Source organism: Aphanomyces invadans, assembly GCF_000520115.1.
Source record: "Aphanomyces invadans strain NJM9701 unplaced genomic scaffold supercont1.11, whole genome shotgun sequence".
NCBI lineage: Eukaryota > Oomycota > Saprolegniomycetes > Saprolegniales > Verrucalvaceae > Aphanomyces > Aphanomyces invadans.
In genome coordinates, this window is record NW_008580156.1 from 758303 (window position 1) to 783389 (window position 25087).

At 55.9% G+C, this 25087-nt stretch overlaps 10 protein-coding genes across 10 annotated transcripts; 3 read left to right on the forward strand and 7 right to left on the reverse strand.

Moving 5' to 3' along the window:
* Positions 1-186: 186 nt before the first annotated feature.
* On the reverse strand, positions 187-993 carry H310_06336 (hypothetical protein; the record flags this gene model as incomplete). Its single annotated transcript, XM_008871357.1, has 3 exons — positions 187-324; positions 372-512; positions 553-993. 3 exons carry the CDS (start codon positions 991-993, stop codon positions 187-189), a joined length of 720 nt encoding a protein of 239 aa, XP_008869579.1.
* A 1238-nt stretch (positions 994-2231) lies between these two features.
* Positions 2232-3401, reverse strand: H310_06337 (hypothetical protein). The gene has a single exon (XM_008871358.1). The coding sequence runs from the start codon at positions 2721-2723 to the stop codon at positions 2337-2339; it is 387 nt and encodes a 128-aa protein (XP_008869580.1). The 5' UTR covers positions 2724-3401; the 3' UTR covers positions 2232-2336.
* A 45-nt stretch (positions 3402-3446) lies between these two features.
* Positions 3447-5393, forward strand: H310_06338 (hypothetical protein). The gene is made up of 2 exons (XM_008871359.1): positions 3447-4967; positions 5017-5393. Exons 1-2 carry the CDS (start codon positions 3551-3553, stop codon positions 5334-5336), a joined length of 1737 nt encoding a protein of 578 aa, XP_008869581.1. The 5' UTR covers positions 3447-3550; the 3' UTR covers positions 5337-5393.
* A 275-nt stretch (positions 5394-5668) lies between these two features.
* H310_06339 (hypothetical protein) lies at positions 5669-7631 on the forward strand. Its single transcript, XM_008871360.1, has 2 exons — positions 5669-7114; positions 7183-7631. The coding sequence occupies exons 1-2, from the start codon at positions 5686-5688 to the stop codon at positions 7443-7445; spliced, it is 1692 nt and encodes a 563-aa protein (XP_008869582.1). The 5' UTR covers positions 5669-5685; the 3' UTR covers positions 7446-7631.
* A 66-nt stretch (positions 7632-7697) lies between these two features.
* Positions 7698-9486, forward strand: H310_06340 (hypothetical protein). Its single transcript, XM_008871361.1, has 2 exons — positions 7698-9158; positions 9228-9486. The coding sequence occupies exons 1-2, from the start codon at positions 7751-7753 to the stop codon at positions 9440-9442; spliced, it is 1623 nt and encodes a 540-aa protein (XP_008869583.1). The 5' UTR covers positions 7698-7750; the 3' UTR covers positions 9443-9486.
* Positions 9487-9762: 276 nt separating this feature from the next.
* On the reverse strand, positions 9763-11556 carry H310_06341 (hypothetical protein). The gene is made up of 2 exons (XM_008871362.1): positions 10132-11556; positions 9763-10075 (listed from the first exon to the last, which is right to left on the reverse strand). Exons 1-2 carry the CDS (start codon positions 11540-11542, stop codon positions 9810-9812), a joined length of 1677 nt encoding a protein of 558 aa, XP_008869584.1. The 5' UTR covers positions 11543-11556; the 3' UTR covers positions 9763-9809.
* A 242-nt stretch (positions 11557-11798) lies between these two features.
* Positions 11799-13608, reverse strand: H310_06342 (hypothetical protein). The gene is made up of 2 exons (XM_008871363.1): positions 12178-13608; positions 11799-12111 (listed from the first exon to the last, which is right to left on the reverse strand). Exons 1-2 carry the CDS (start codon positions 13577-13579, stop codon positions 11849-11851), a joined length of 1665 nt encoding a protein of 554 aa, XP_008869585.1. The 5' UTR covers positions 13580-13608; the 3' UTR covers positions 11799-11848.
* Positions 13609-14188: 580 nt separating this feature from the next.
* H310_06343 (hypothetical protein) lies at positions 14189-16905 on the reverse strand. Its single transcript, XM_008871364.1, has 2 exons — positions 14612-16905; positions 14189-14549 (listed from the first exon to the last, which is right to left on the reverse strand). Exons 1-2 carry the CDS (start codon positions 16074-16076, stop codon positions 14290-14292), a joined length of 1725 nt encoding a protein of 574 aa, XP_008869586.1. The 5' UTR covers positions 16077-16905; the 3' UTR covers positions 14189-14289.
* Positions 16906-17048: 143 nt separating this feature from the next.
* H310_06344 (hypothetical protein) lies at positions 17049-18197 on the reverse strand (the record flags this gene model as incomplete). Its single annotated transcript, XM_008871365.1, has 2 exons — positions 17049-17445; positions 17493-18197. Coding segments are annotated over 2 exons (827 nt in total), but the record flags the coding sequence as incomplete, so codon positions are not given.
* A 51-nt stretch (positions 18198-18248) lies between these two features.
* On the reverse strand, positions 18249-24537 carry H310_06345 (hypothetical protein). Its single transcript, XM_008871366.1, has 11 exons — positions 24313-24537; positions 24170-24253; positions 24013-24123; positions 23826-23961; positions 23082-23765; positions 22967-23034; positions 22565-22888; positions 22298-22513; positions 21965-22237; positions 20936-21910; positions 18249-20881 (listed from the first exon to the last, which is right to left on the reverse strand). The coding sequence occupies exons 1-11, from the start codon at positions 24493-24495 to the stop codon at positions 18827-18829; spliced, it is 5109 nt and encodes a 1702-aa protein (XP_008869588.1). The 5' UTR covers positions 24496-24537; the 3' UTR covers positions 18249-18826.
* Between the last annotated feature and the right edge of the window lie 550 nt (positions 24538-25087).

The following is a 25087-nucleotide window of genomic DNA, read 5'->3' on the forward strand; positions in this document are numbered from 1 at the left end:
CGCGTTGTCGTGTTGGAGCACGACACGCTTTGTGGCACTGGGAAAGCTCGCCTTGATCGCAGGTACGACTTTGTAGAGGACGTAATCACGGTACGTCGTAGCGTCAACATTGACAAGAGTGGTAACCATGGAACTAGCGAGTCGATTTCGTGAACTCCGGCGAGCAGGGGATTGAGGGACAATGGGTCACAGACCAATCTTTCCGTCGTAGCCGACGTCCATTTGCGGCCGAGCAACAACAGCACACAGGAACATGACCTTGGGGATAAACCGCTTGGACTTGCACGCTCGACGTTGGACCTCTTCGCATTCCACGAGGTACTCCTTGCGACAATCTTTGTCCGCATTGAACCACTTTCGTTCAGATGAACCACGTCCCACATGCCCGAAAATTCGCCTTCCACGAGGTACTCCTTGTGACAATCTTTGTCCGCATTGAACCACTTTTCGTCCAGATGAACCACGTCCCACATGCCCGAAAATTCGGATTCTTGTAGTGTGCCGGCCTTGGGCTACACCGCGGAAAGCGTTGATGGCATCGTGGGTCAGGACGATATGAGCACCGCAGAAGGCTAGGCGTTCGTGCTTGTTGGCGTTGGTGAGAAGCGGTTTCAGTCGAGATGAGCGACGTTGAAAGACACCATTCTTGAGAGCGCGGCTGAGTTTGAACGTTGACATGCCAGTTGCTTTTGAGAGCTCTCTGAAAGTGTTGCGCTGGTTTAGTGGAACGGCTCGAATCAGTGCGACGATTTCCTCCTTGGTGTAGTGCTTCTTGGGACCAACGCGACCGACTTTGAGATTCTTTGTTATCCCATCCTTATAGCGGCTCCAAATTTGGCGGACTGTGCTACGGTGGAGTTGAAAGCGCTCGTCCGCCGCCTTGATGGTGCCGCGCGGTAGTTTGCCCTTGGATAGACAGTCTTGTAGCGCAGTGGCAACTTCACGCTTCTCGACGTCTCTCAGTTCACGGCTCTGGCGGTGGGATGTGCTCATGGCGGGAAATTTGAATGCGTTCTCATACTCCGAAGTTTAATTTCTTTTTATATTTATTTTATTTCATCTGGTGGTGCTAAGGCGACGTCGATTTTGGCCATCAATTTGTCCTTACTGTGATTGGTTGCCGATTGACGCTCGCTCTAGTTTTTTATGCTCTTTCTCTTGTGATATTCAGCATCAAATTTGGACAATATATGAATTTTTCGGTAACTTTCAATCCATGTGGTGGCAGTAATACCAAACAGAGGAAGTAGTTGTAATCGAAGATACTTTTTCCACTTGATAATTTTTGGACTTAGTGATAATGACTTGAAACTGCGTTGCGATATTCATGTAATAATTTCTTGGAGTATATGAAAAAGACTTGCCACTGCCCGGGAACGAACCACGGGCCCCTTCCGCTAACGCTTGGATGCCGTCGCTCTAACCGCTGGTGGATGAGCCACCAGCCAAGACGTAGTTTCTTTTGAAAGTGATATCAGTCAAAACACATGGCACAAAAAGGTCAAGTTAATGATCAATTTAAAATGTCAACTTTGTCATTACTAGTACCCGAGTCACAGTGAAAAGATGGGAATAAATGATCATCTATCTTCGTTTCAGTCATTGACCTCGATAAACAACAGTAAGCACGTTCTCATTCAACACACAGTCACTGAACAAGAGGTCTACTAACAACGTGACCATTGTATCAATCAAAGAAAAGATCGAAACGCCCTTATCTTCTAATGACCTCTTCGTTACACTTTGTCGTTTTAGTGAAAGCTCAATATTTGAATCTACGAGTGTTTCATAATTTTATTACCTCATGAAACAATTAAATTTCTATCGTCAGCTCTCATTGGCTATAATTTTGGTCATCCTCAGCTCGAAGTCAAGGTGGGCGTTGCATTCTGGGCGTTGCATTCTGTCGTTTCAAGTGTACTGACTGACAGAGAGAACCTTGTTTGAGCTTGAGTTCATTGCCTTCCGCTTGCAGCTGGGCGAGACCTTCGTATAACGCATACTGAGCCGTCCCATACTCACGACCATGGTGTCCGCGCCGTCGCAAGCGTGGCTAGACACGATGGCCAAAGCAGCTGCATCTTGTGTGAACGACATGATCCGGTGCCAGGTTGCCCACGCGGTCATTTTCAATAAGACAAGCACAAGGTGAAGTCATACTAGTATATCAACGACCTGATTCGGAATGAATGTAATTGAACTGCATGAATGAATGTATCGAGGTACTCGGAACGCAAACGACTAAGTCTTGCCGACTCTCGAATGGCTTCACCACCCTATGCGCCGCCAACATCCCTCAAGGCTCTGATCGACGCGCCAAAAGGCCACCTCGACCATTACCCGGACGAAGCGTTTCTGCTGCACGTGTTCTGGGAAGCGCCAAGCCGCACCGACGCGGAAACTTTGCTTTCTGCATTACGCGGTTGTGGTGTGGCTACACATCGCGACACACCTTGTGTTCCAACGTATTTCTTTCGCATTACCACGTCAAACCCAGTGACTCCGCCCATCTCTACTGTCGGAGAGTACCCGCCACTGCACGATGCATTGAAGAAGCTACAGGTCGGCATTCCCAAGCCCGTTGTTCGCGCGGACCTCGGCCGTCGTGGCATGAACCCTGACTGGGTCGACCTCACCCACTCTGATCCATTGCCCACCGAACTCCGCACCGAATCCGTCGTGGTGGAATTCACTGAAATATACCTCGATGAGCGAGCGTTCATGCTGCACTGTGGCTCCAAGGACTACCTTGACGCATATGGGATTGTGACTCGCCCAGGGCTGTCACTTCGACCACCCGTCACAACACGCATCGGTTCACCGTCCCTCAACGTCGTTGATAAAATTCTCGAGCCCATTTTGCATGAGACTGTCGTCCCCGTCGGTGCGGGTGTTGTCTGGCAAGTCCCGCCTCCATCCGTTCGTGCACAGTCCGCTCAAGACGCTGTTATGCTCGCACTCGACTGCAAGCGTAAAGTTGATGAACTGCCTGATCAAGTGCGCCGTGCGTGTACTACAGCCGTGGCATTCCCGCATGCTCTGAAGGAAGAAATCACCCGTTGGTTGATCGTGCTGCCATCCATGCCTTCCACGGACTTCTTGGTTCAGCTAAGTCAAGCTTTGGGTCCTGTCGTTGCAGGAGAAGCCCACACGACCTCAGGGAAGAACAGTCCTACGCTGAGCGTAGCCCTCGACGAGGCCGAGCTACCCGTCACAGTCAACGGTGACTCGAGCGGCGGGTACATCTTGCACGAGCTTGCCAGCGACTTGCATGTGAGGACGAATAGCGACAAGTAACAGAGGGGGATGCATCCGCGCTACTCCATTCACACGTTGACGGTCAACCATGGTAACGAACGGATCTAAATCTTGTCGCACGTTGTCTTTGAAAGCATCGTCTTGATGGCATCCCGTTATGAAGGGACTCACGAACTATTAATACATCGTGCGAAACCGAGACAGCCTTGTGCTCCAACGCTCCGGCTAAGCAGCGTTTTGAACCGCGTGACCGAAATTTGCCGTGTATTTGTGCTACGTGGCGTCGGGGGCCATGCCTGCCACCAAGGTGACACCACTGCGCCGCACGTTGCTGCGGCAGCTGAGCAACCTTCGTGGCCCGCATGTACACCGACACACAAGCTTTGATGTCTGGGCCCTCGGCATCACGATCGTCATTGGCGGGCAGTACTTTTCATGGAACGCGGGTCTGGCGGCTGGCACGCTCAGCTATGGCATCTCGGTTGTGCTCATGGGCGTCGCGTATCTGTGTCTGACCTTGTCGATGTCTGAAATGACAAGCATGCTGCCGTTTGCCGGTGGCGCGTACGGTCTCGCCCGGTGTACACTGGGGTACTACGTTGGGTTCCTCATGGGCTGCTGCGAAGCAATCGAATACATCATGTACGTGACATGCTCTGTCGTGCAGCTAGGTCGGATGCTCACGACGCGGTGGCCCGACCTGGCCAAGTGGCAGTTTGGCGTGTGGTTTGTCGTGTATGCGGTCGCGTGCGGGGGCCTCCTCGTCGGCGGCAAGTTGTTCTGGAGATGGAACGCCGTGCTGGCGTTGACATCGATTGGAGTCCTCCTCGTGTACTGCGTTGGGTCGGCGGGGAAAGTCGACCTTGCAGCAAATGCAGGCGGGGGTGCCCATTTCGTGATTGGCGGCGCCATGTCGCTGATGAAATACCACCCCCTCGCCTCGTGGTTCTTTGTCGGGATCGAAGCACTCAACACCATGTCCAACGAAGTGCACAACCCCAAGGTGACCATTCCACGAGGCCAAATCGCGTGCATGCTGACGCTGCTTGTGACGGGCGCGTCCGTGTTTGTGGTTACCATCGGGTTGCCCCCTGGGATGCCTGCCGTCGCGACCGAGCTCATGCCCATGAATGTGGGCTTCGTCCTATTGTTTGGCGTGTCGAGTTCGTCCGCGGCGCTCTTTTCCGTCCCGGCTACGTTTGCCACGATCCAAGGCTTCATTTTGGCGTACGCAAACATCGTGTCTGCGCTCGCGTGTTCCAAGCTGCTTCCGCACGGCCTACAGCGGTCATGGCGCAACTGTGATGCCCCCGTGTTTGCTATTGCGGGAGGCAGCGCCCTCAGCTTTGGGCTATGCTTTGTCGACTACTACATCGTTGGGCTAGACGGGATACTGTTCAACGTGTGCATGCTGTTTGCTTGCATCGGGTACACGTCGCAGTGCATTGGGTACATCTACTTGAAGAAGCAGTGCGTAAGCTTAAGTCGTGGGTTCCACAGCCCGTTTGGCATTCCCGGCGCAGTCGTGTCGATGGTCGTGTGGGTCTTTACCATGGTATCCATCATTGGGTTTCAAGACGACCACGAAAACAGCTTGATCGTGGCGCTGGCTATCGTGGCGGCGCTTACGTTGTACTACCACTGCTTTGCCAAGTACCGCCAGACGTTTTCCGAAGACGAGCGGCGTGTGCTCTTTCCCGTGCATGTTGGTGCGTTGATCTTTATGATGTAGCTACCCTAGTCCTGACTGCTCCACAGCGATCCTGAACGCCGCCCCACAGACTCATCGTGCGCTTCGCGGCCAGTCGACGTCCGAGCGCATGGTTATGAACTTCAATCCGTCCTTGAAAAAGTTGATGTTTGTTCCCACGACATTGCATCTGTCAACGATCAAGTCGGCGACCACGATGCAGCTGCACGGGTCCAAGCTCCATGAGGATGCTTCGCAGCCTCCAGAAGCAGCGCCAGCTCAAGAATGCCGAGTTGCCGACCGAGCCAGCAGCCGGGAAACTCCTCCGCCACGAATGGTGCGAGCTCCAACAGAGCTCGATCTCCATCAGTCGATTCGAAAAACTTAACTTGAAACAGAAGGAACGTACCCTGACGCTATACAGCCTCGCAGTCTTGATATCGGCACTCCCAATAAATAGTAGCGTTAGCTCTTGTGTGTTGATATTCCTGTGGCACGCATGCGACGTCGAGTAGTCTGAAGGGCATTCCCACGGTCATCCTACCAAGGATTACCTGTAAACATCTCAGCAACGCTCAGTCACGTGCAGTCGCAATGCATATTGGAGACAATGTTGACACATTTTGGACGACAATCCCAACCAGTGTGAATGCAAAAATATGACGGGGAAACGGCGCGTGTAACCGACGCAACGGTTGTATCGGTTACGGACGTGGTGGTGTTCATCCCTCGTGAAAATGCGCGGCAGGGACAGGTTTGGCCAGTCGTCAAAGAAGCAGACGGCGCCACGAATTCGACGCAGGAGCACCATCCAAGAACTCATCCAACACACCCACGACAGCCTCGACGTGTGGGCCGTCGGGATCACTATCGTTATTGGCGGCCAGTACTATGCATGGAACACCGGGTTGGCATCTGGCACGGTCAGCTATGGTGTCGCCGTGTTGTTTATGGGGATGGCGTACCTTAGCCTGGTGCTATCGATGGCGGAAATGACGAGCATGCTGCCCTTTGCTGGCGGCGCGTACGGCTTGGCCCGGTGCACTCTTGGGTTCTACGTTGGATTTCTTGTTGGTATCTTTGAAGCGATGGAGTATATTGCGTACGTGTCGTGTGCGATGGTGCAGCTCGGCCGCATGGCATGCTTCTACAGCCCAATGGCGCAAACGTCACTTCACGTAATGTGTCTCGTCACGTACGTTATCGCGGCCATCCTAGTCACAATTGGTGGCAAAGTGTTTTGGCATTGGAGCAAGTGTGTCGCTGTCATCGGCATCGCGTGCATCTTAGCCTTTTGTGGCCTGTCCTTTCCATATGGGGATTTGGCGCGGCATGGCGGTGGCGAGTACCAGGTCGTGGGAGGCATATCCAAATTCCTCGAGACGTTTCCGCGTTCGTCATGGCTTTATGCTGGGATCGAGTCGCTGAATATGCTGAGCAACGACGTCACGAATCCAAAGGCGATCATTCCCAAGGGTCAAGTCACGTGCATTCTCACGGTGCTTGCGACATCCTGGGTCGTTTTTCTCGTCACCGTGAGTGTGCCACCGGGAATGCCTCAGGTGGCCCACGAGTTAGCTCCAATGGCCAATGTCTACGCGATGGCTCTTAACATCACGCTGTCTTCGGCGACGGCGATGTCGATACCTGCAGCGTTCGCGACGATCCAAGGACTCATGATGTCGTTCACGAATGTGATTGCAGCCATGGCCGCATCCAAATTGCTTCCGGTGCACCTCGCCGCGCGGTCGACGGTATTCAACACCCCCACGTACGCCACATTTGTAGGGTCTGCTTTGAGTCTGGCACTGTGCGTCGCAGGCAACCTGGTGGACGAGATGGACGCCGTCCTGTTCAACGTGACCATGCTGTTCATGTTTGCCGCGTACACGTCGCAATGTGTGGGGTACATCTTCCTCAAGCACCGGCACAACACTCTTCCCCGATCGTTCCGGAGCCCGCTCGGTATCCCCGGCGCCGTGTTTGCAATCTGCGTGTGGGTCGTCAACATTGTTTCGATCGTGGCCTTTCAACCCGTCAGCTACAGCACGGTCAGCATTGCCACCGCGCTCGTCGTATTCTGGTCTGTCTATTACTTTGCGTACGCGCGGCAGCGGCAGTCGTTCTCGAACGACGAGCGATCGATTCTCCTCTTCGCGCATGTTGGTACGACTAAACATTCCTCGATTGTGCCCAACCGTTTGTCCGAAAGGCAATTGACTGGACTTGCCTAGCCAACTTGGAACATGCCAGACCGAAGTGGACGACCCAAAGCGTCGCCATTGCGCCACACACGGGCTTACACCTGCTTCGGCCGCGGAAGGTACGAGCCGCCCAGAAAACGCCGACCGTGACTTCGGCAGTACCAGCACCACACTGTCGGGTCCAACGGTCCCCCGGTACGCTTCACGTTTCCTCGACGGCCGCCGCGGCGACTCGCCCGCAACCTGACGACCTCATGGGGCGACTCAACCATGCCGACATGCTCGGCTTCTGAGAGCTCCGATGCACTATTTATACTTCATTTCTACAACTGCATCGACCTAGCACGGCACATGGATTTGAATGGAAGGCACCGCTCACGCATCGATGAATGTATGCACAAGGTAGTCGTGCCTCCTCTGCACGCAGACGCAGAAGACAATTTATCGGCACTTAATCTCTTCAGAGTCATCCACAATGGCATGTGATTGAATCGTTGTGGCTAAAATTGCAACAAGGCCAGGAGTCCCCGTTTCACGGTTTCGCTCGCGTCCGACTTTCCGAGTCACTTGTTCGCATTCAACAGTAGGGGACGACGCCATGTCCGTGGCGCCGCATTTGCTCAAGCGCCAAGCGACGTCGTTCAAGGATCGCATTCAGCACGCCCATAGCTCGTGGGACCTATGGGCGATCGGAACAACCATCGTGATCGGGGGTCAGTTCATTTCGTGGAACGCCGGGCTCGTCATTGGCGCTGCCGAATACGGGGTCGCCGTCGTCATCATGGGCATCGCGTACACGTGCCTGGCCTGTTCGATGGCTGAAATGTCGAGCATGCTGCCGTTCGCGGGCGGCGTGTACGGCCTCGGGCGGTGCACGTTGGGGTTTTCAATCGGTTTTGTCCTCGGGTGCTGCGAAGTCCTGGAGTATGCCATGTACGTGGCCACGATGAACGTGACATTGGGCAACATGGTCGTCGTGCGGTGGCCCGACGTTGCTCCGTACCAGCCCTACGTGTGGGTCGCGGCGCACGGGTTCTCGTTGGCGCTGCTGTTCGTCGGCGGCAAAGCGTTTTGGAAATTCAACCTCGTGCTGGCCATGGTGCTCGTGCTCCAAGTGCTCGTGTCCTGCCTCGGGTTTGCCTCCGTCGCCAACTTGAAGCTCTACGCACGCAACTCGACCGAGTTGCCGACGGCCGCGACATCTGTGCTCGACTGGTTCACAACGCTTCCGATCGCATCGTGGTTCTACGTTGGCATCGAAGGCATAAACACGCTCTGCAACGAAGTAGTCGACCCGAAGAATACAATTCCCCGTGGCCAAGTCGCTGCCATCATGACCATGGTGCTCACTGGCATATGCGTCTTCCTCACGGCGATCAGCTGTCCGCCAGGCATATCTGACCTCATCACGTCCATTGCGGTCTTCAACGGCGGCTACACGCACTTCCTCGGTCTCTCTGTCCCCGATGCCACGGTGCTGTCGATTCCCGCTTGCTTTGCATGTATTCCCGGCTTTCTCCTAACCATGGCAAACATCCTTGCGTCCATGGCCGAGTCCAAGTTGATTCCGTACGGACTGCACCGCCGCCACCCAACGTTTGGAACCCCCGTCCGCACACTCGTGGTATCCATTCTCCTGAGCCTCGGGCTCAGCTTTGTCGTGCATTTTGTCCCGAATGCTGCCACGACCATGTACAACTTGAGTCTGAGCTTTGGCACACTCGCGTACGTGTCACAATGCATTGGGTACATTTTCCTGAAGAAGCGGTATCCGACGATGAAGCGGGAATTCCACAGCCCGTTTGGCGTAGCTGGGGCAATTGTTGCCATGGCGATCTTCGTCGCCAGCTTCATTTCGCTCATGGTGCTCCAGCCATCTTCGAGGAATGCCAACATTTTCTTTGCAGCGATCCTTTTCCTCCTCACGTTGTACTATCACTTGCATGCAAAACGCCGCCAAACGATCTCGGACGACGAACGCAAGATTCTCTTCTTTGTCCATGTCGGTACGTCCTCTGACCCGCCCAGTTGCGGGAAATGCAATGAACAGTCGGCGTGACTGAGGGTGCATGTAGCAAATCACAACGAAGCGAAGCGCAGACATGGCCGACCGCCACATGGCATCATGAAAGTGTTTTACATCCTCACGACGCGACGGTCATCGGTGACGGCAAAGACCGCTCAAACGGCAGTCCAGGACCATCCACACGGTTCAAAGGCACCACCGGTCGGGACACATGCCCCCCCGCGGGCTACAGATTTGCCGCCCGGCGCTGACAAACAAGCATAGCCGATACGATGTTGTAATTGTTGTCTCGATGTTTTGAGAACGGGGTTGAGGATGTGGGGCAGTACGGGTTGGCATGTGCACCTTCTCCCACTCCAGGTCCCATTGCTGCATGTGGTGTAGTAGAATATCGAAGTTTGCAAGGTAGCCCATGGTCATCCAGTTCCACATGGGAGCTGTACAAGAAAACGAGAGGCCGGGGCATGTTTGTTATCGTTGTATACAATGAGTGCGCAAAGGGGGAAGGTCTGACCGCGCCTTCGTCGGGCGCTGATGTGGCCATTCACTTCTCTTTTTTCATCAGGTGTATACAATCGAGTGTGGAATGGGGGAGGCCTCGCCCACGGTCGGGGAGAAGTCGACGGAGAGCTCATTGTAATGCGAACAAGGACGGACTGCCGACGACTTGGTTGATTGGACTGGCGGGCGTCGCGTTCCTGACCGACGCGGTCCTGTTGAGATCCTTCAAGTTGGGCGACTTGACTTTGGCGGTCGGCGAGTGCACACAGCTTGTGTTGGACGAAGACGACTTGATTTGGGGCATGCGCTTGAATACAAAGGTTGCCTTCGAGTGAATCCATGACTTGGCTTTCTGTCGGAGGGTACGAGTCCGTCGCTTGGACAGATTGTGCTTCGCTACACCGTGCTCCATGAAGTGGGCGACAATCCATCAAGCATCAAGCTAGACGTACACACGTGGGCAAAGAACAGGGCTTTGCGCTCTTCTTCTGAAATCGTCTGCCTCTCTTTCGCGACAGCGTAGTAGTAGACGGTGCACACCCCGAGGACACCGACGGCAATCAAGACACTCGTGTGGCCGTCGCCTTGGTAGTTGGCAATGGAAACCATCGTCCAGAGCCACACAGCGCTGGCGTAAATCGCGCCGGCGCGGCCGAATGGACTTTTGTACTTGCGCTCCATCGATCGAAAGTTCTTCTTCAGGTAGAGGTACCCGACGCACTGGGACAGGTACGATATACACCCGAGGAAGATGCATGTGTTGAACACGGTCGTATCGAGCGACGCGTAGAAGTCGACGAAGCACAGGCCAAAGCTCACGCAGGACGCTACCACTATCGCGTACACAGGAGTGTGCCACTTGGGGTGCTTCTCGTGCAGCACGACAGGGATCAACTTGGACCCGGCCATGCACGAAATGATCTTCATGTATGCTTGGACAAATCCTTGGCCAGTGGCAAAGGTGGCGGGAAGTGCCAGCAATGTCGAGATATCGTCCGTGCAGTTGAACAGTTTGTTGAACACAGGATTCATGATGGCGAGCGACGTCGCCACGGACGGCATGCCCGGGTCAACGCTGATCGTGACGAAGAACACCATGATCGACGTGGCGAAGAGCGTGTACATGCACGCCATTTGGCCCATGGGAATCGACCTGCGTGGCTCGACGACTTCAGCGCACAGCCGATTGAGCGACTCGACGCCGACGTAGTACCATGCAGTAAGAGGAAACACGGCCATAAAGTGGTTGAATCCACCGACAAAGTGGAGGGCGGTGCCGCCGCCGTGGGTCGCGATGTCCACGTACGGTAACGATCCGCACACGTACACGATCAAGATGGAAAACGAAAGGAGGGCCAGCGCCATGTTCCATCGCCAGTACACGTTGCCGCCCACGATGAGCATCCCGCTGGACAGGACGTAGCTGATGCCCCACGAGATGTACTGGTGGTCGGCAATGAGCGGCCAAAACTGCGCCACCATGCGCCCCAGCGCCACGAACGCGCATGTGACGTACAGAATATACTGCACCGCTTCGCAGCACCCCACGATAAAGCCGGCGTAAAACCCCCACGTGCACCGTGCGAGGCCAAACGCGCCGCCTTCGAACGGCACCATGCTCGACACTTCCGCCATGCTCATGCACAGCGAGAGGTAGGCGAATCCCATCATAATCGACGCAATGCCGTAGCTGACGGTGCCGGCCGACAACCCTGCATTCCACGAAAAGTACTGCCCCCCAATCACAACTGTGATCCCGACCGCCCACAAGTTGAAGCTGGCAAGTACGACTTGGGACCTTGTGGCGACCACTGGGGATGCCGCAGACAGGACCGCCGGTGCCTGGAGCGGGGCAATCTTCATCGGCTAAGACCTTATTTGTGTTGTGGCAGAAACCGCTCGAGCATGCTCTATCTTTGGCTCGTACAGCGCTGTTGACACGACCTTTCACGTAGCGAGGATATCAACAGCATCGCACTTGCTTCCCACACATGACGACAGGCACGTTGTGATAAACTCAATACATGGCAAGAGTAGAATGTTCCGTTCTTGCGAGTCACTCCGCCGCTCCTATTTTTACGTCGTCGGACGTGTGGAGCGTGCTCGACAAGACGACGACTACGAAAACATGAAGCAATTTGTTTCGATGAGCGAATCATGTCGTGGCAACTATGTTTTCAAGCGCCGCGACGACTGCGATTCTTTCATGGACGGTCCCTTGGACGCCCCCGAACTGCGCTTCTTCTTTGCGCCGACGTCGCCCAAGTGGCGCACGTTTGGATCAGCGGTAACGGCTGTCGTCGACGTTCCGTTGGTCGAAGGGCGCAGCGGCGTCGTCGACACGTTTTTCAGGCCGATTTTCTTGAGGAGGGTGCTGAGGGGTTTACCTTTTCCGCGCGAGTGGTGGCTGCGCTTCGAGTTGTTGTGGTTGGCTAGTCATGACCATGGAGCGTCTCATGCGTATACGCCATGGGCAAAAACGAGGAGTCTCGACTTACCGACGTGAGCGAAGAACAGCGCCTTGCGCTCTTCGTCCGAAAAGGTTTGCTTGTGTTTGGCGTAGATGTGGTAGTATACTGTGGCGACGCCGAGGATGCCCAGCACGAAGAGAAAGCTCGCCTGCGCATCGCCTTGGAACCCCAAGATTGCAATCATGGTCACGACCCAGATTGCAATCGCGTAGATCGCGCCGGCTTTCCCAACGGGGCTTCGGAATTTGCGCTCCATCGTGCGAAAGTTCTTCTTCAAGTAGATGTACCCGACGCACTGCGACAGGTACGAAATGCATCCGAGGAAGATGCACGTGTTAAACAGTACCGCGTCGAGCGCGCAGTAATAGTCGACGAAGCACAGACCAAAGCTGATGGCAGACGTGACAACGATTGCGTACGTCGGGGTTTGGAATCCCGCGTGTTTGCGGTGGAGAATGGCGGGCAGCAAATGCGATCCAGACATGCACGAAATCACCTTTGTGTACGCTTGGACAAATCCTTGGCCCGTGGCAAAGGTTGCGGGCAGCGCGAGCCACATCGAGACGTCGTCGGTGCAATTGAACATGCGGTTGAAACCATGGTTCATGGGGGCCAGCGATGTCGCAACATCGGGCATGCCGGGATTTATGCTGATCGTGACAAAGAAGACGAAGACGGCAGTCGTCACGAGGGTCAACATGCACGCCAGTTGCCCGATCGGAACGGTCACGCGGGGCTCCACCACTTCGGCGCACAGCCGGTTGAGCGACTCGACGCCGACGTAGTACCACGCAGTCAGCGGAAAGACGGCCATGAACTGCGCAAACCCGCCGACAAAGTAGTAGGCGCTGCCACCGCCGTGGGCTGCAATGTCCACGTACGGCAACGACCCGCACACGTACACGACCAAGATGAGGAACGAAACCAACGCCAGCATCATGTTCCATCGCCAGTACACTCTGCCGCCCACAATGAGCATCGCGCTCGACAGGACGTAGCTCAAGAACCAAGACACATATGGGTGGTCAACAATCAATGGCCAAAACGCGGCCACCATGCGCCCCAACGCCACGAACGAGCACGTGACGTACAAGATGTACTGAACCCCTTCGCAGCACCCAATGATAAAGCCGGCGTAAAACCCCCACGTGCATCGCGCAAGGCCGAACGCGCCGCCTTCAAACACGACCATGCTTGACACCTCGGCCATGCACAGGCACATGCACATGTACGCACAGGTCATCATGATCGACGCAATGCCGTAGCTGACAGTGCCAGCCGACAGCCCGACATTCCACGAAAAGTACTGGCCCCCGATCACGACGGTGATCCCAACCGCCCAAAGGTTGAAGCTCGCACTCACAATTTGCGCCGTCGTTGCTTTGGCAACAGGGGTGGCGGCCGAGGTAGCGACCGGCTGGACTTGCATCTTGCTTGGCCCCGTCTGTGACTTCGTTCCAACTGCCGACTGCAGTTTCGCCACCCCCAAGCGTTTCCTCCACCAAATTGAGCTCGTTGCAACGACATTCGACATCATGACGACGAAGATAAGGCGCGGTACTGTCTCAGAACGGGGAGGTTCGAACATCGGGTCAGCATTTTGCGACGGCGCCGCCGTGGTACCCAGCGTCGAATCTTGTCGTGTTGCTGTGAAGTTGCCCAGCAATGTCGTCGAGTCCCATGCCGCCCCCCTCCCCTGTGTTTTAAAACTAGCAATTCAACGGGGCGTCCATCTTGAAATGGATTTGTTGACTTGCAAACATGGTCTCCCCATTGTCCTGTAAACATGCCATCCACAGCGACGCAAGGACGAAACATTTTGGGAACTCTCCGCGTGGACTTCGACCCCTAATGCGTACAACGATGCTGTGCCATGTTGCGAGGAACTTGGATCCGTGCAAGGTGGCCCGCGCTATGCGACTCAAATTTTCGTGAGTGGCGAGGGCGGACCCACACCCGATCACTTGGACCATCCTCTTTTGAGAAAGCTGAGGGTCTCTTGGAGCGCAATAAATCGTATCGTCGGATAGGGCAAAGTCGTGAGGAGCATTTTTGGCTAGCACATTCGCATCCATGGATACACGATTCATGCCCAAATTTTTTGCATGCATATACACAATGGATATCTTGATGGAGTGGCTAATGCTGACTGGTGTGCATCCTTCGGGGCGCTTCGTGAACCGATGGCCCCTTGGAGGCTCCAGAACTGCGCTTCTTTTTGGCCGCCCCGCCTTGCAAGTCGGCGGGGGGCGACGTCGTCGACGTTCCGACAGTCGACGGCCGGGGGGTTGCTGCGACCGTCGCAAGGCGCTTGAGCCCCAGTCGCTTGAGGACAGTGTTCAATTTCCCAGACGATCGCTTGCTCGAGAGATGCGACCGCTTCGAGTTGTTGTGGTTGGCTAACATTCAAACGAGCACGCGCGTCGTACACACACCTCATCAAGTTGATCTGAAAACGTACCAACATGGGCAAAAAACAGAGACTTGCGCTCTTCCTCGGAGAACTTTTGACGCGACTTGGCGTACACCGCGTAGTACAAAGAGCACGAGGCAAGGACGCCAATGACGAGGGCGAAGCTCACTTGACTGTCTTCCTGGAACCCCGCAATGGACAGCATCGTGATGGCCCAAATCAGGATGGCGTAGATCGCGCCGGCTTTCCCAACAGGGCTTCGAAACTTGCGCTCCATCGTGCGAAAATTCTTCTTCAAGTAGATGTACCCGACGCACTGGGACAGGTACGAAATGCACCCAAGGAAGATGCACGTGTTGAACAGAACCGTGTCCAGGCCGCCGTAAAAGTCGACAAAACACAGCGCAAAGCTCACGGTGGACACACCAACGATCGCGTTGACCGGTGTGTGGAGCGTCGGGTGCTTGCGATGTAAGACCTCCGGCACCAAGTGCGATCCCGCCATGGCCGACACGACCTTGGTGTAGGATTGCACAAAGCCTTGGCCGGTCGCGAACGTAGCGGGAAGCACAAACCACATGGACACGTCGTCGGTCGTGTTGAATGCGTTGTTGAAGCCGAGTGTGATGGGCGAAAGCGCCGTCGAAATGGCTGGCATGCCTGGGTTCGTCCCTATCGAGGCGACAAAAACCAAGACGGCACTGGCAAACAACGTCAAGACACAGGACACTTGGCCGAGTGGGATGGTCACGCGCGGCTCGGCAACCTCTCCACACAAACAATTCAACGATTCGACGCCGACAAAGTACCAAGCTCCAAGGGGAAACACCTTCATGAATTGGAAAAACCCCCCGACGACAAGCATGTCATTGCCGCCGGCGTGGGCATGCATATCGACGTGGGGCAACGACGCCAGGACGTACACGAGTAAGATCGCGATCGACACCAAGGCCAGCGCGAGGTTCCATCGCCAGTACACGTTGCCTCCCACGATGAGCATGGCGCTGGCCAAGACGTAGCTGGCGAGCCAGGCGATCCAAGGATACGAGTGAATCAATGGCACAAAGAGCGCCACCATACGCCCCAGCGCCACGAACGAGCATGTGACGTACAGAATGTACTGCACAGCTTCACAGCAACCGACGACAAACCCGGCGTAGAACCCCCACGTGCACCGCGCCAGGCCAAACGCGCCGCCTTCGAACGGCACCATGCTCGACACTTCCGCCATGCACAACGAGATTGATACGTAGGCCAGACCCATCATGATGGACGAAATGCCGTAGCTCAGTGTTCCAGCCGCCAACCCAAGGTTCCACGAAAAGTACTGCCCTCCGATCACGACAGTGATGCCCACGGCCAAAAGGTTGAAGCTGGCACTGGCGATTTGAGCCCTCGTGGCACCGCCTTGCGCGGCAAACGGCGCGATTTTTGCCGACATCGTGACTTGATTTTCTCTGGTCACAAGGTGCCGCGACTCTAGATATATTTGGCCTTCGTGTGGCGTGTGCATGCAAAGGAAGATGTTGGTTATTTTAAGAGCAGGACCCCAACGCTTTGGCCATGTCAACGACGCAAAGTCGTCGAAGGCGGAACAGATTCAATGAATGCGCTGGAGGTCGCTGAAGGTGCGGGAAGGATCTGCTCTTCGTCAACGATGATGCGGTAGACATCCACAGATGCTCGTCCAGTGTCGTCGGTGTGGATGGCTACGTGATCCTCGCGGTACACGGTGTGCGCAATGGGGGGAGTCGTTGCCGCGGCGACAGGTCTTGGCGAAGGCAGTGCTTCAGCCGGACGGCGCAGACAACAACAGTACGCCACAAGGCAGCCAAGACATCCAGCGGCAATGACAGGCGCCAGCCATAGCCAGATGGACTCTCGAGGTGTCATAACAGGAGTTCCGGCGGAGACCACCATGAGTTCGCTCGCACCGGTGATGGGGTGGTGGGAGTTGGAATCCCTGTCCCATGGCGAAACAACTGAAGGGAATCTTTATCGTCGCATTTTTCATTTATGACACATGCTGTGGACGATTCCATCCCTCCGAGGCAATACTCCCAGCCAAAGCTGGAACAAGTCATCGTGCTGTCGTACACGTCGTCGTCGTTCTCGCCGCGATAGGGGATGGTCGTGCATGAGGGCTGGACAACCATCGAAGCATGGCGAGGCAGTAGAAGATGTGGATGTTGGGATGACACGCGAGTTGCGGCGAATTTCGAGGACGGCAGCGCTTGGCGGCAAACTGGCTGGCGGCGCATGACATGGCGAGGGTTGCTGGAAAGTGAAAGAGCGCGACATGCTGGCCCTACGCACGCAGGATGCAGCGGCGAAGATTCATGGCGTCGACCCAAGCTACGGAACCTTCCCTGTCGAGTTGGGAAAATTCGACCAATCACGTCGTTCCATCGCGGCCGCCTGGAATTTTCTGAGAAGAAAATGGCTCGATTCCCTTAACTGTAAAGACCACTTTCACAATGCAAAGGCCACCGCCACCATGGCGACGACAGTCCTCGGCCTCCCATGCCCCTCGTGCAGTCTAGTGTCGTGGCGCAGACATGCCAAAGTTGTAGGTTTGCACATGCCGTATTCGACCTGCCTCCGCCATGCCAAACGAATTGCTTGGCTCAGAGCTCAGCATCGAGTGTCGAACGCAGTTGGTAACGAAATGGAAGAGGAATGTCGAGAGTCTTCGGCACAAGGGATGGCGACGTGGCGACATCCATACACGCAAAATGGGGCCCAACAAACAGGTTTGCATTAACAGATGAGGTCCTTTGGATTTGACGGTGCCGAGTCAGTCAAGTTCAACGTGAGCTTGCGATGGAAGAGTTCGACGAGCGCATCCAAGCAGATTTTTGCGATCGAGGGGTCGTATCGTCCTATGGGATTACATGTAAAGTACATGAATCGACGAGTATGCACGAACCTTTGCTGGATTCGTCTCGGATGAAGGCATGGTCCGCCTTGAGTTCCATCCAGGCAAAGTCGACTTTGGCTTGCGCAAGGGCGTCGTAGATCAAGCGGCGTCCTTGGCGAGGCACATGCGGATCCTTCGTTCCGAAAATCATGAGAATCTCGCCGCGAATGTCGCTGCAACGGGCCAGCGATTCGACTTCATCGACAGCGCGCGGCTTGGCTCCCAGCGTTTCCGAGTGGATGTCCGTGCCAAAGTAGCACACGGCAGCACCAACACGAGGGTCCATCGCAGCACGGAAGGCCAAGTGTCCGCCGAGGCACATACCAGTCACACCTACACGGCCATTGGCATTCGGATGGGCGAGGAGGGCTGTGATGGCGGCTGTCGCATCGTCGTCGAACGATGACAATCGCTTGTCCTTCTTCAACTGGTTCCCCAAATCCGTGCCTGGACCATCGTACGCAAGAACGGTGCCTGGCTCCAAAAAGTTGTGGTACGACTCGCACGACGCAACGATGAAGCCGTGCGCAGCTATCTGACGACAGAATCGGGCGACAGGGCCCGTCACTTGGTAGATTTCGGTGAAGACCAAAATTGAGCACAGCTTTGTGTTGGAGTTTGCCGGGTCCAAGAGCAGGGTTGGCGTGAACCAGTGCAGACGCATCGGCGTCGTCGCCGTCGCGATATCGGTGGTTGTCTCGGTTACGAGCATCGTGAATTTTATGAACATGGATGCACTGGTGCAGTCAATTTAAACTGATTGGTGCAAAAGAGAGAATTTTGACTATAGACGGAGTTCATTGGCTACTCCAAACATATTAATGACCAATCAACGTTATTCAACCTTGGATGCTCGTCCACCATGGCGACGCGGTTGCCTGACGCAACTGGTGCTCCGTCCTTGTGCAGCCACGCTGGCGCAGCATTCTTTTGGTGCACTTATTTCTCGAGCCCTCGGGCTGCATACCATCGAAAGGCTGCTTGTGGTGCAGCCAAGAGCGTGTCGAACCTGGCATTCTTGGCCTGGATGTCCTTGCCGTCTCCCTTATCCCGGATAGTTCGCACGCCCTTGACCGCGGATCCCACCGGCGCCGTCAGTTCTTTGATGTCTTGACCCAGTCGACAGTCGTCTACAAAGTTTTGCAGCAACGCCTGGACTTGTAGCGGCTTGTCGTATTGCTGCTGGTTGGAGGGTTTCTTCTTGGATTTGAGGAATAGCGCAACATACATGACGGCCGACGCTTGGCTGCTCACAAACGGAAACTTGAAGCGCTCAGAACCCAAGGCGACCATCGCCTCTTCCGTTATACGAGTCAGCGCTTGCTCCAACCGACCAGGGATGGTTACGTCCAACGGGGACGACTCGACCAGCGGCGGCAGCTTTGTCGGCAGTTCCAGCGACGCATACATTGACGGTTCGAGGAGAAAGCGTTGTTTGGCAGCGTGGTCGACAAAGCAAAAGATGGTCTGGTGAACGCCGCCAAAATGTATCGACTTCCCTTTCGAATGGACCCCCAGTCCCTTGGACCCTGGCCGAGCTTGTATGTCACGGGGCAGTATCCTTGGAACCCGAGAGCAATGTTCATTCCATGGCAGAGCAAGGTTCCGATGCCTACATCGCGCGCCGACGGTGGCCCCGACGTCGCCGCGGCATCGAGATATTTCCCAGAGTTCGCCACAAACTCGGTAACACTCTTGGGGCAGCCAAGGTAGAACTGGAAGGACTGGAATTCGACACCCAACTCACGATCCAACGTGTGGCTCAGAACCACGCGGTGGGCGGCGAGCCCGACGGGGCAATATGTGGAGATGGTTGGGTGCAGCTGCACCTGGGACTGGGACAAACGGATGTTGTACGTAGGTGCAGGGCGGTGGGACGCTAGCGCCTGCCAATAAGTGGCAGTAGCATCAACGACGTCAGCGATTGCGCGATGCGCCTCGGCGACTACCTTCCACGCTGATTTTCCATCGACGGAAATGCTCTTGACAAACCCAACGCCGTACGTTTTCGTCATGGCAACAAACAACGAAACCCGCGCAGCGTGCCACGATTTGATGCGCTGGAGCAAAGCCAGCGACGTTGCTCCGCGTTTCTGCCCGTCATGGCGAAGTAGCTCGTATGGGGACCCTTCCAGCCACACGACGGTCGCCGGCAAGACGCCTGGGTCGGCGATTTTTTCCCATTCGACCCACTGCGCTACACTGGTCGGATAGCCATCGAGGACCCACCCACGAAGCTGGCACTCGAACGATCGAATTCGAGCCACGAGAACTTGAAGCAGCAATGCTTGTGTGATCGACGTCAAGTCGAATTCGGTGGTGTCGCTGGATGTTTTGAATTCCTGGACCTGTGTCCACAACGACGTGCCTCGTTGGCACGCATGTACCCACTGGAATGCATCGTGGGGCGAGACGAAGACAGCTCCAAACTTGGTGCACAACCCCTTGGCGACAGTCGTTTGGCCACTGCGCGGGCCACCGACGACCGCAATCGACACCCCCGGCACACTTGGACGAGTCGCTCGACTTGCAAATGACCACGGCGCCGCCGCAAACGCATTTACATCGCTCGGCACGTACACTCGCCCGCGATACGCGACGCACACCTGGGACTCGAGCGGGTCCGTGGAGCGATGGGACTCCCCGACGACGGGGCAGTGCGGTCCGTGGTGTCCGATTGTCCAGTACCCAGCTGCCACAAGTGTCCGCACTCGATCGAGGGGAGTGACGTCTAGCTGGCAAAAGATATTGGCCTTCTTGGCGACCCCAGCCTTCAGAAGACTTGCCAGGGCATCTTTTACGACACGCTGGTGCCCACGGTTGGCATCCACGCGGTCGGCAATGCGTACGCCTTGCTCTTTCAGAAAGTCGAGGGCTGCCGTGTACGCCTCAAGTTCCGCCGTGACAATGTCCGTGACTCGAATCGTCTCTTCTTCTCTCGCGGCCGCTTCTTGTGCAGCCAAACGCACTGCCTTTTCCTTGGCGTTTTCCTTTGCTCCATCGTCGCCGTCGTCGTCGGAAGGCGCCTTGGGTGATACGTATGCCCACGACTGCATCTTGCGTTGGACAGCCGTCACAGCATCGATATCCATGGGAACGACTACAAACGGCAGCCATTTGCGCGCCACACACAGCGCAAGCAAATCTAGCGACGGTACTCGCGACTCGGTGAATCCCAGTCCCGGCAAAATGTACGGTGCCGACCCCGCTCTGTCCACGGCAGCCCACTCGGCAGCCAAGCTTGTTCCGTAGAGCTGCACCTTCACCGCGTCGTCGATGTCTTCGTCGTCCGCGGTCCCTGCGTTGAATTTTTCAATGGTCACGAGGCGGTCATACGCCTCAAGCACGCGGTGAAAGTCAAATGTTGTGGCGTGCATGCGCTCCTCCAACGCTTGAGCCTGGCATGAACTTGACGTGAGAATTTATTGAAACGACGAATTGGATGGGCTTACCACAGCTCGACGGCCCGACGACGATGGCCCTAGCAACAACACAATCGGGCGAAACATTGTGGTCGCCGATTGGGGAATGTATTTGCATGGATTCCGGTCAAATGCAGCTTTCTCAGCAGGGCCGACAAAGGCATACGAGCGCTGTTTCATGTAGCTCACCCATTCGGTGGGCTTGCCCGGCACAAGGCGCCACAGCGGAGCTGTCGCAAACGTCACAGGGCAGAATGATCCAGTCTCGCCCCATTGTGCTCGCTGAGCTTCTTCCAAAGACGACATTGGTGGTGTGGTGCTGGAACTGCCGCCATCTTCGTCCGCATCTAAACGATTGAAGTACCACGGATTGAGCTGTCGATGAAGCGCCACAACAATGTCGTCGTCGGTTGTGGTTGCGTCCACGGGAATTGTGATGGTTGTCGCGTTGTCAGCTACAATGCTGGCGAGAAGCGCTTGGACTGAAGCGCGATGTTCCTTTTCTTGATTTGACAGGGGCGCGTCGTCCGGTCCGGGCGGTGGTGGATCGAACACAAGGACAGCATCTGGCAATGCCCCAAGCTCCTTCATCGACGTCCAAGTCGCGGTGGCGATGGAAACCCCGTGGACTATCCATGGGTCCTGCCCTTGCCCAACTAGATGCTGCAGCACCGCGTTCGTCACCACGTCGTGCGGAATACTCTCCCCTGTACGCAGTTTGTTTGCAATTTCAGGATCGGCCGGCGCTGCCAAGATCTTGGTTGGCTCAAACACTATATCCTTGGCGCTTGAATGGCCAATGCTGGAAGCGACGGCGGCGACGACCCGTGGCAGTGAAAACGACGGTGGGGGCAATGTCGTCGCCACAAGGACCCAGAGGCGTTTGGTGTGCGTTTGGAGCCGCGGGAGCCGCAGCTCGTGCAGAGGCGAGATCACGCGCTCGAGGAATGGCTGGGGACTCACTCGGAACGTTCGAAGGGCTTCGGTAGATGACAGCAAATACACCTGCGCACGAGGGAACCATGGGACGATGAGCTGCCACATGGAGCTTCAACCTACCCGACCAGAAAAGAGCGCTGCAAAGGCAGGAAGCCCCTGACGTTTGGGGTCCACGGGGCAAAATCCACGAAAGACTGAGAGCTTCCGCGGTTCCGCTGGCGGTACCAAGTGCTGCACTGGCGCGAGGACGCCGCCGTCTTGAATCAATGGCGCCCAGTCCCCGTAGAGGAGCCATCGGATTTGATCCCCTCGACTGGCCGATGCAACCTCCGGCGGCAACTCGACATGCACGACGGACAAAGACGGAGGCAGTCGCGATAACGGAGGTCGACTCTAGCGGCACGACCACCGTTAGAGCACCCGACCCGTTAAAGAAATCGAAGACAACGATACCCCCGTAAGAGCCGCAACGGCCTGCTGCAAGATTCCAAGGGGCGATTGGTGAAAGGCTATGCGCACGACTTGGGTGTCGGCCGGCACGGTCGCCAACGTTTTGGCCACGCTGCGTTCGTACGCGCTAAATTCGGTCTCGAACGTTTGTAGCCACAAGTTGCCGATGTTTAGCACACGATCTTGATTGACGGGCAGCAAGTACGGGGCATAGTGGTCCTGCAAGCGCAGTCAGCGCATGTGGATGCATGAAAACCAAACAAGGCGCACCAAGGATAGGCGGGGAAACCGACTTGGCGCGAGGGAATCGACAGGAGATGCTGTATTCGCTTTCGCGGTTTCGTCATCTTCTTCATCCGCATCCTCGTTCTCGGCGTCATCGTCCGATGTCGGCGGTGTGACGACTGCAGGGGGCGGGACTGGAGCTGCTGCAGGTTCCACGTATGTATCGGCAAACCCGATGACGCCAGTGAACTGCGCGAGATCGCGGGCAGAGTACAGGAGTCGTCGTTTGGGACACAGCGAGATGGACGCGACGTGCTCGGCACAGTTGGCTTGCGACCCCGTCAAGCACACGACATGCGTGAAATGCAACTACATTACAGCATGTAAGCACCCTCGAGCGCCGGTGTCGACGATGCAAAGGGAGCTCGGAATATGGCCGCCACGTACACCTAGGAATGCGTCGCTGCCCCACGCGTCATGCGGATACAGATCGTCCACGAGAAAGCCTTGGGTGCCTAAGCTGCTTCGTGAGCTTCACCTGTTTCGCGGGCTGGCGCTGTACCTTCCAATGAGTCGACCATGTGATACAACAGCGCAGCGACGGCATCTTCGCGGGACACGGTTCGACCGGACAACAAGACCTCGCGAACTGTAGCGTACAATGCTGCCCGAGGAGTGACGTCTGTAGCATCTGGCGCAGGGGGTGACGTCTTGGCTGCAATCTCAAGCACCAAGGGAATGGAAAAGTAGATCACGCCGAGCTCTTTGGCAAGGGCCATGGCGAGTCGCGACTTGCCAGACCGTGGCGGTCCAACGACGCAAATGCCTGGCCGCGGGGCGATATTTTGCAATAGGTTGGCCACTTCGGGGTCCCAAACTTCGGGCCGGATGCGATCCGTCATGAACGGAACATGCAACGCGCTAGCGGCAGGTTTTGCAGCGGCGACCGCCGCGAGAACGCTGGTCTTCGATGGCTCTCGCAGCATTCTCGGCATCGGTTGCTTAGCCTGGTGCAGGCGGTATTCCGACTCGAGTTGGCCCTTCGTCGTGGCGTGTAATTTCTGCGAGAACGAACTGAACAATTGCGTGTGGATGGCGCAAAGGATTGCTCGGAAGGAAAGAGTCTTCCACTCGGCCTGCGAGATCGTAACACCCGTGATCCAGTCGCCATTTCGATTGTTGCGCAAGAGAGCGTCGGCATCGTTGCTCGACAAGTCTATTGTCTTTGGCGGCAGCTTCTTCAGCTCTACAACGGCACGGCGACTCTCAACCTTCCATCTTCCGTGCACGTATAAAAAAGGTAAACCTGAGTTGGTGCGCCAACGGAACGGGACAACCTCCTTCAGCAACGGCTGCAACTCTGCGGCCGTCGCTTGGAAGAAGGCGTCGTTCAAGTCTGGAATCGTGATGTGTCGCCGGACGTCCATGAGAAAGACGCAATACTACACCACGCCGAGGAGAAATCGATAAAAAGGACGTCGAGCTAGGCAAACCTCGTGCGAGTCGGTGTATGGGCAAAAGATATCGCAGATTTCAAACACGGCATCGGTAAACTCTGCCAGATTCAGCGCATCACGGCCACGGGCATCGTACGGCCAATCTCGCTACAAGGACATGTTTACAAGGGTGTGTGGTTGGCAGGTCGCGTACTTTGGCGAGTTCTCGGGCGGACTCGAGGGTGCTGTTGGTGACGACGACATACGCGACGAGCTGAAAGAAGTCGAGGTATGCGTCCTATGTAAGCCCAAAGACAACGTTTGGTGGGCATCTGTGGCTTGGACCGCCACGTTTACCTCGTGCAATCGGCCGGTGGAGTCTTTTCCCGTGAGACCCCAAAGAAAGTGAATGTGCGCGAGCAGTTCCTCGTCGGCCTTGACTGCTTCGCGGCGCTGAAAACTGAAATCGACGTAGTTGGCCTCGCCCACTTCGACCACGTTCGCCTCGACGCGCTTGGCCACGAAGAGTTGCCGCGACATCTTCGCTCGGGCGTCGCGTGGGGAATTCAACAGTCGGACGTGGCCGTTTCACGTGTAACCGATAACCCACCGCATGACCACAGACCGTGCCAGTGGGTCGCATGCCAATCGGGGCGTTCAACATGCGGCAACACCATCAGCCTTCACGCACCAGGCTGCGCCAGACCGCGCGCTTTGTTCAGCACGTTGAAGTCAGGACGCACTTGCCATTACCGTTCATGCGGCCAGGGTCCAGCCCCATCCGAACGATGCTGAGACAGGACGCTCGTTCTTATGCGTGTGAGTGCAGTGCCAAAACCATGCACCCAGTCAACTCGGACAACCAGCAGACAGAGCGTGGCTGGCCCCAACGGTGTAGCCACGCGCCACCCACCATTTGCATCCACCCAAGGTGCCGCAGAAGATGCTCCGACAAAGAACAAACTTCTTGCAGGCGTGAGTATATCGACATTTTATTTTATTGCTGTATAAAATCAGCGTCTTTTAATGCTTTGACGAATTGGTTTGCTCTCTTTCGTGGCTCACCAAAATGTCAAAGGCAATGTAAAGAATTTGGAAGCCACTCTCAAATCTGTGTCAACGACTCTCCAAT

Coding starts and splice junctions, on each gene's coding strand:
- H310_06345 (XM_008871366.1), bottom strand. CDS start 24,495: ATGTCGCGGCAACTCTTCGTGGCCAAGCGCGTCGAGGCGAACGTGGTC. Junction 24,254..24,312: donor CCACCGGCCGATTGCACGAG/GTAAACGTGGCG, acceptor GGGCTTACATAG/GACGCATACCTCGACTTCTT. Junction 22,238..22,297: donor CCGTTGCGGCTCTTACGGGG/GTATCGTTGTCT, acceptor TCGTGCCGCTAG/AGTCGACCTCCGTTATCGCG.
- H310_06339 (XM_008871360.1), top strand. CDS start 5,686: ATGCGCGGCAGGGACAGGTTTGGCCAGTCGTCAAAGAAGCAGACGGCG. Junction 7,115..7,182: donor TCTCCTCTTCGCGCATGTTG/GTACGACTAAAC, acceptor GGACTTGCCTAG/CCAACTTGGAACATGCCAGA.
- H310_06342 (XM_008871363.1), bottom strand. CDS start 13,579: ATGCAAGTCCAGCCGGTCGCTACCTCGGCCGCCACCCCTGTTGCCAAA. Junction 12,112..12,177: donor GCTGTTCTTCGCTCACGTCG/GTAAGTCGAGAC, acceptor GGTCATGACTAG/CCAACCACAACAACTCGAAG.
- H310_06343 (XM_008871364.1), bottom strand. CDS start 16,076: ATGCACACGCCACACGAAGGCCAAATATATCTAGAGTCGCGGCACCTT. Junction 14,550..14,611: donor TCTGTTTTTTGCCCATGTTG/GTACGTTTTCAG, acceptor TTTGAATGTTAG/CCAACCACAACAACTCGAAG.
- H310_06340 (XM_008871361.1), top strand. CDS start 7,751: ATGTCCGTGGCGCCGCATTTGCTCAAGCGCCAAGCGACGTCGTTCAAG. Junction 9,159..9,227: donor TCTCTTCTTTGTCCATGTCG/GTACGTCCTCTG, acceptor GGGTGCATGTAG/CAAATCACAACGAAGCGAAG.
- H310_06337 (XM_008871358.1), bottom strand. CDS start 2,723: ATGAACGCTCGCTCATCGAGGTATATTTCAGTGAATTCCACCACGACG.
- H310_06341 (XM_008871362.1), bottom strand. CDS start 11,542: ATGAAGATTGCCCCGCTCCAGGCACCGGCGGTCCTGTCTGCGGCATCC. Junction 10,076..10,131: donor CCTGTTCTTTGCCCACGTGT/GTACGTCTAGCT, acceptor AGCACGGTGTAG/CGAAGCACAATCTGTCCAAG.
- H310_06338 (XM_008871359.1), top strand. CDS start 3,551: ATGCCTGCCACCAAGGTGACACCACTGCGCCGCACGTTGCTGCGGCAG. Junction 4,968..5,016: donor GCTCTTTCCCGTGCATGTTG/GTGCGTTGATCT, acceptor ACTGCTCCACAG/CGATCCTGAACGCCGCCCCA.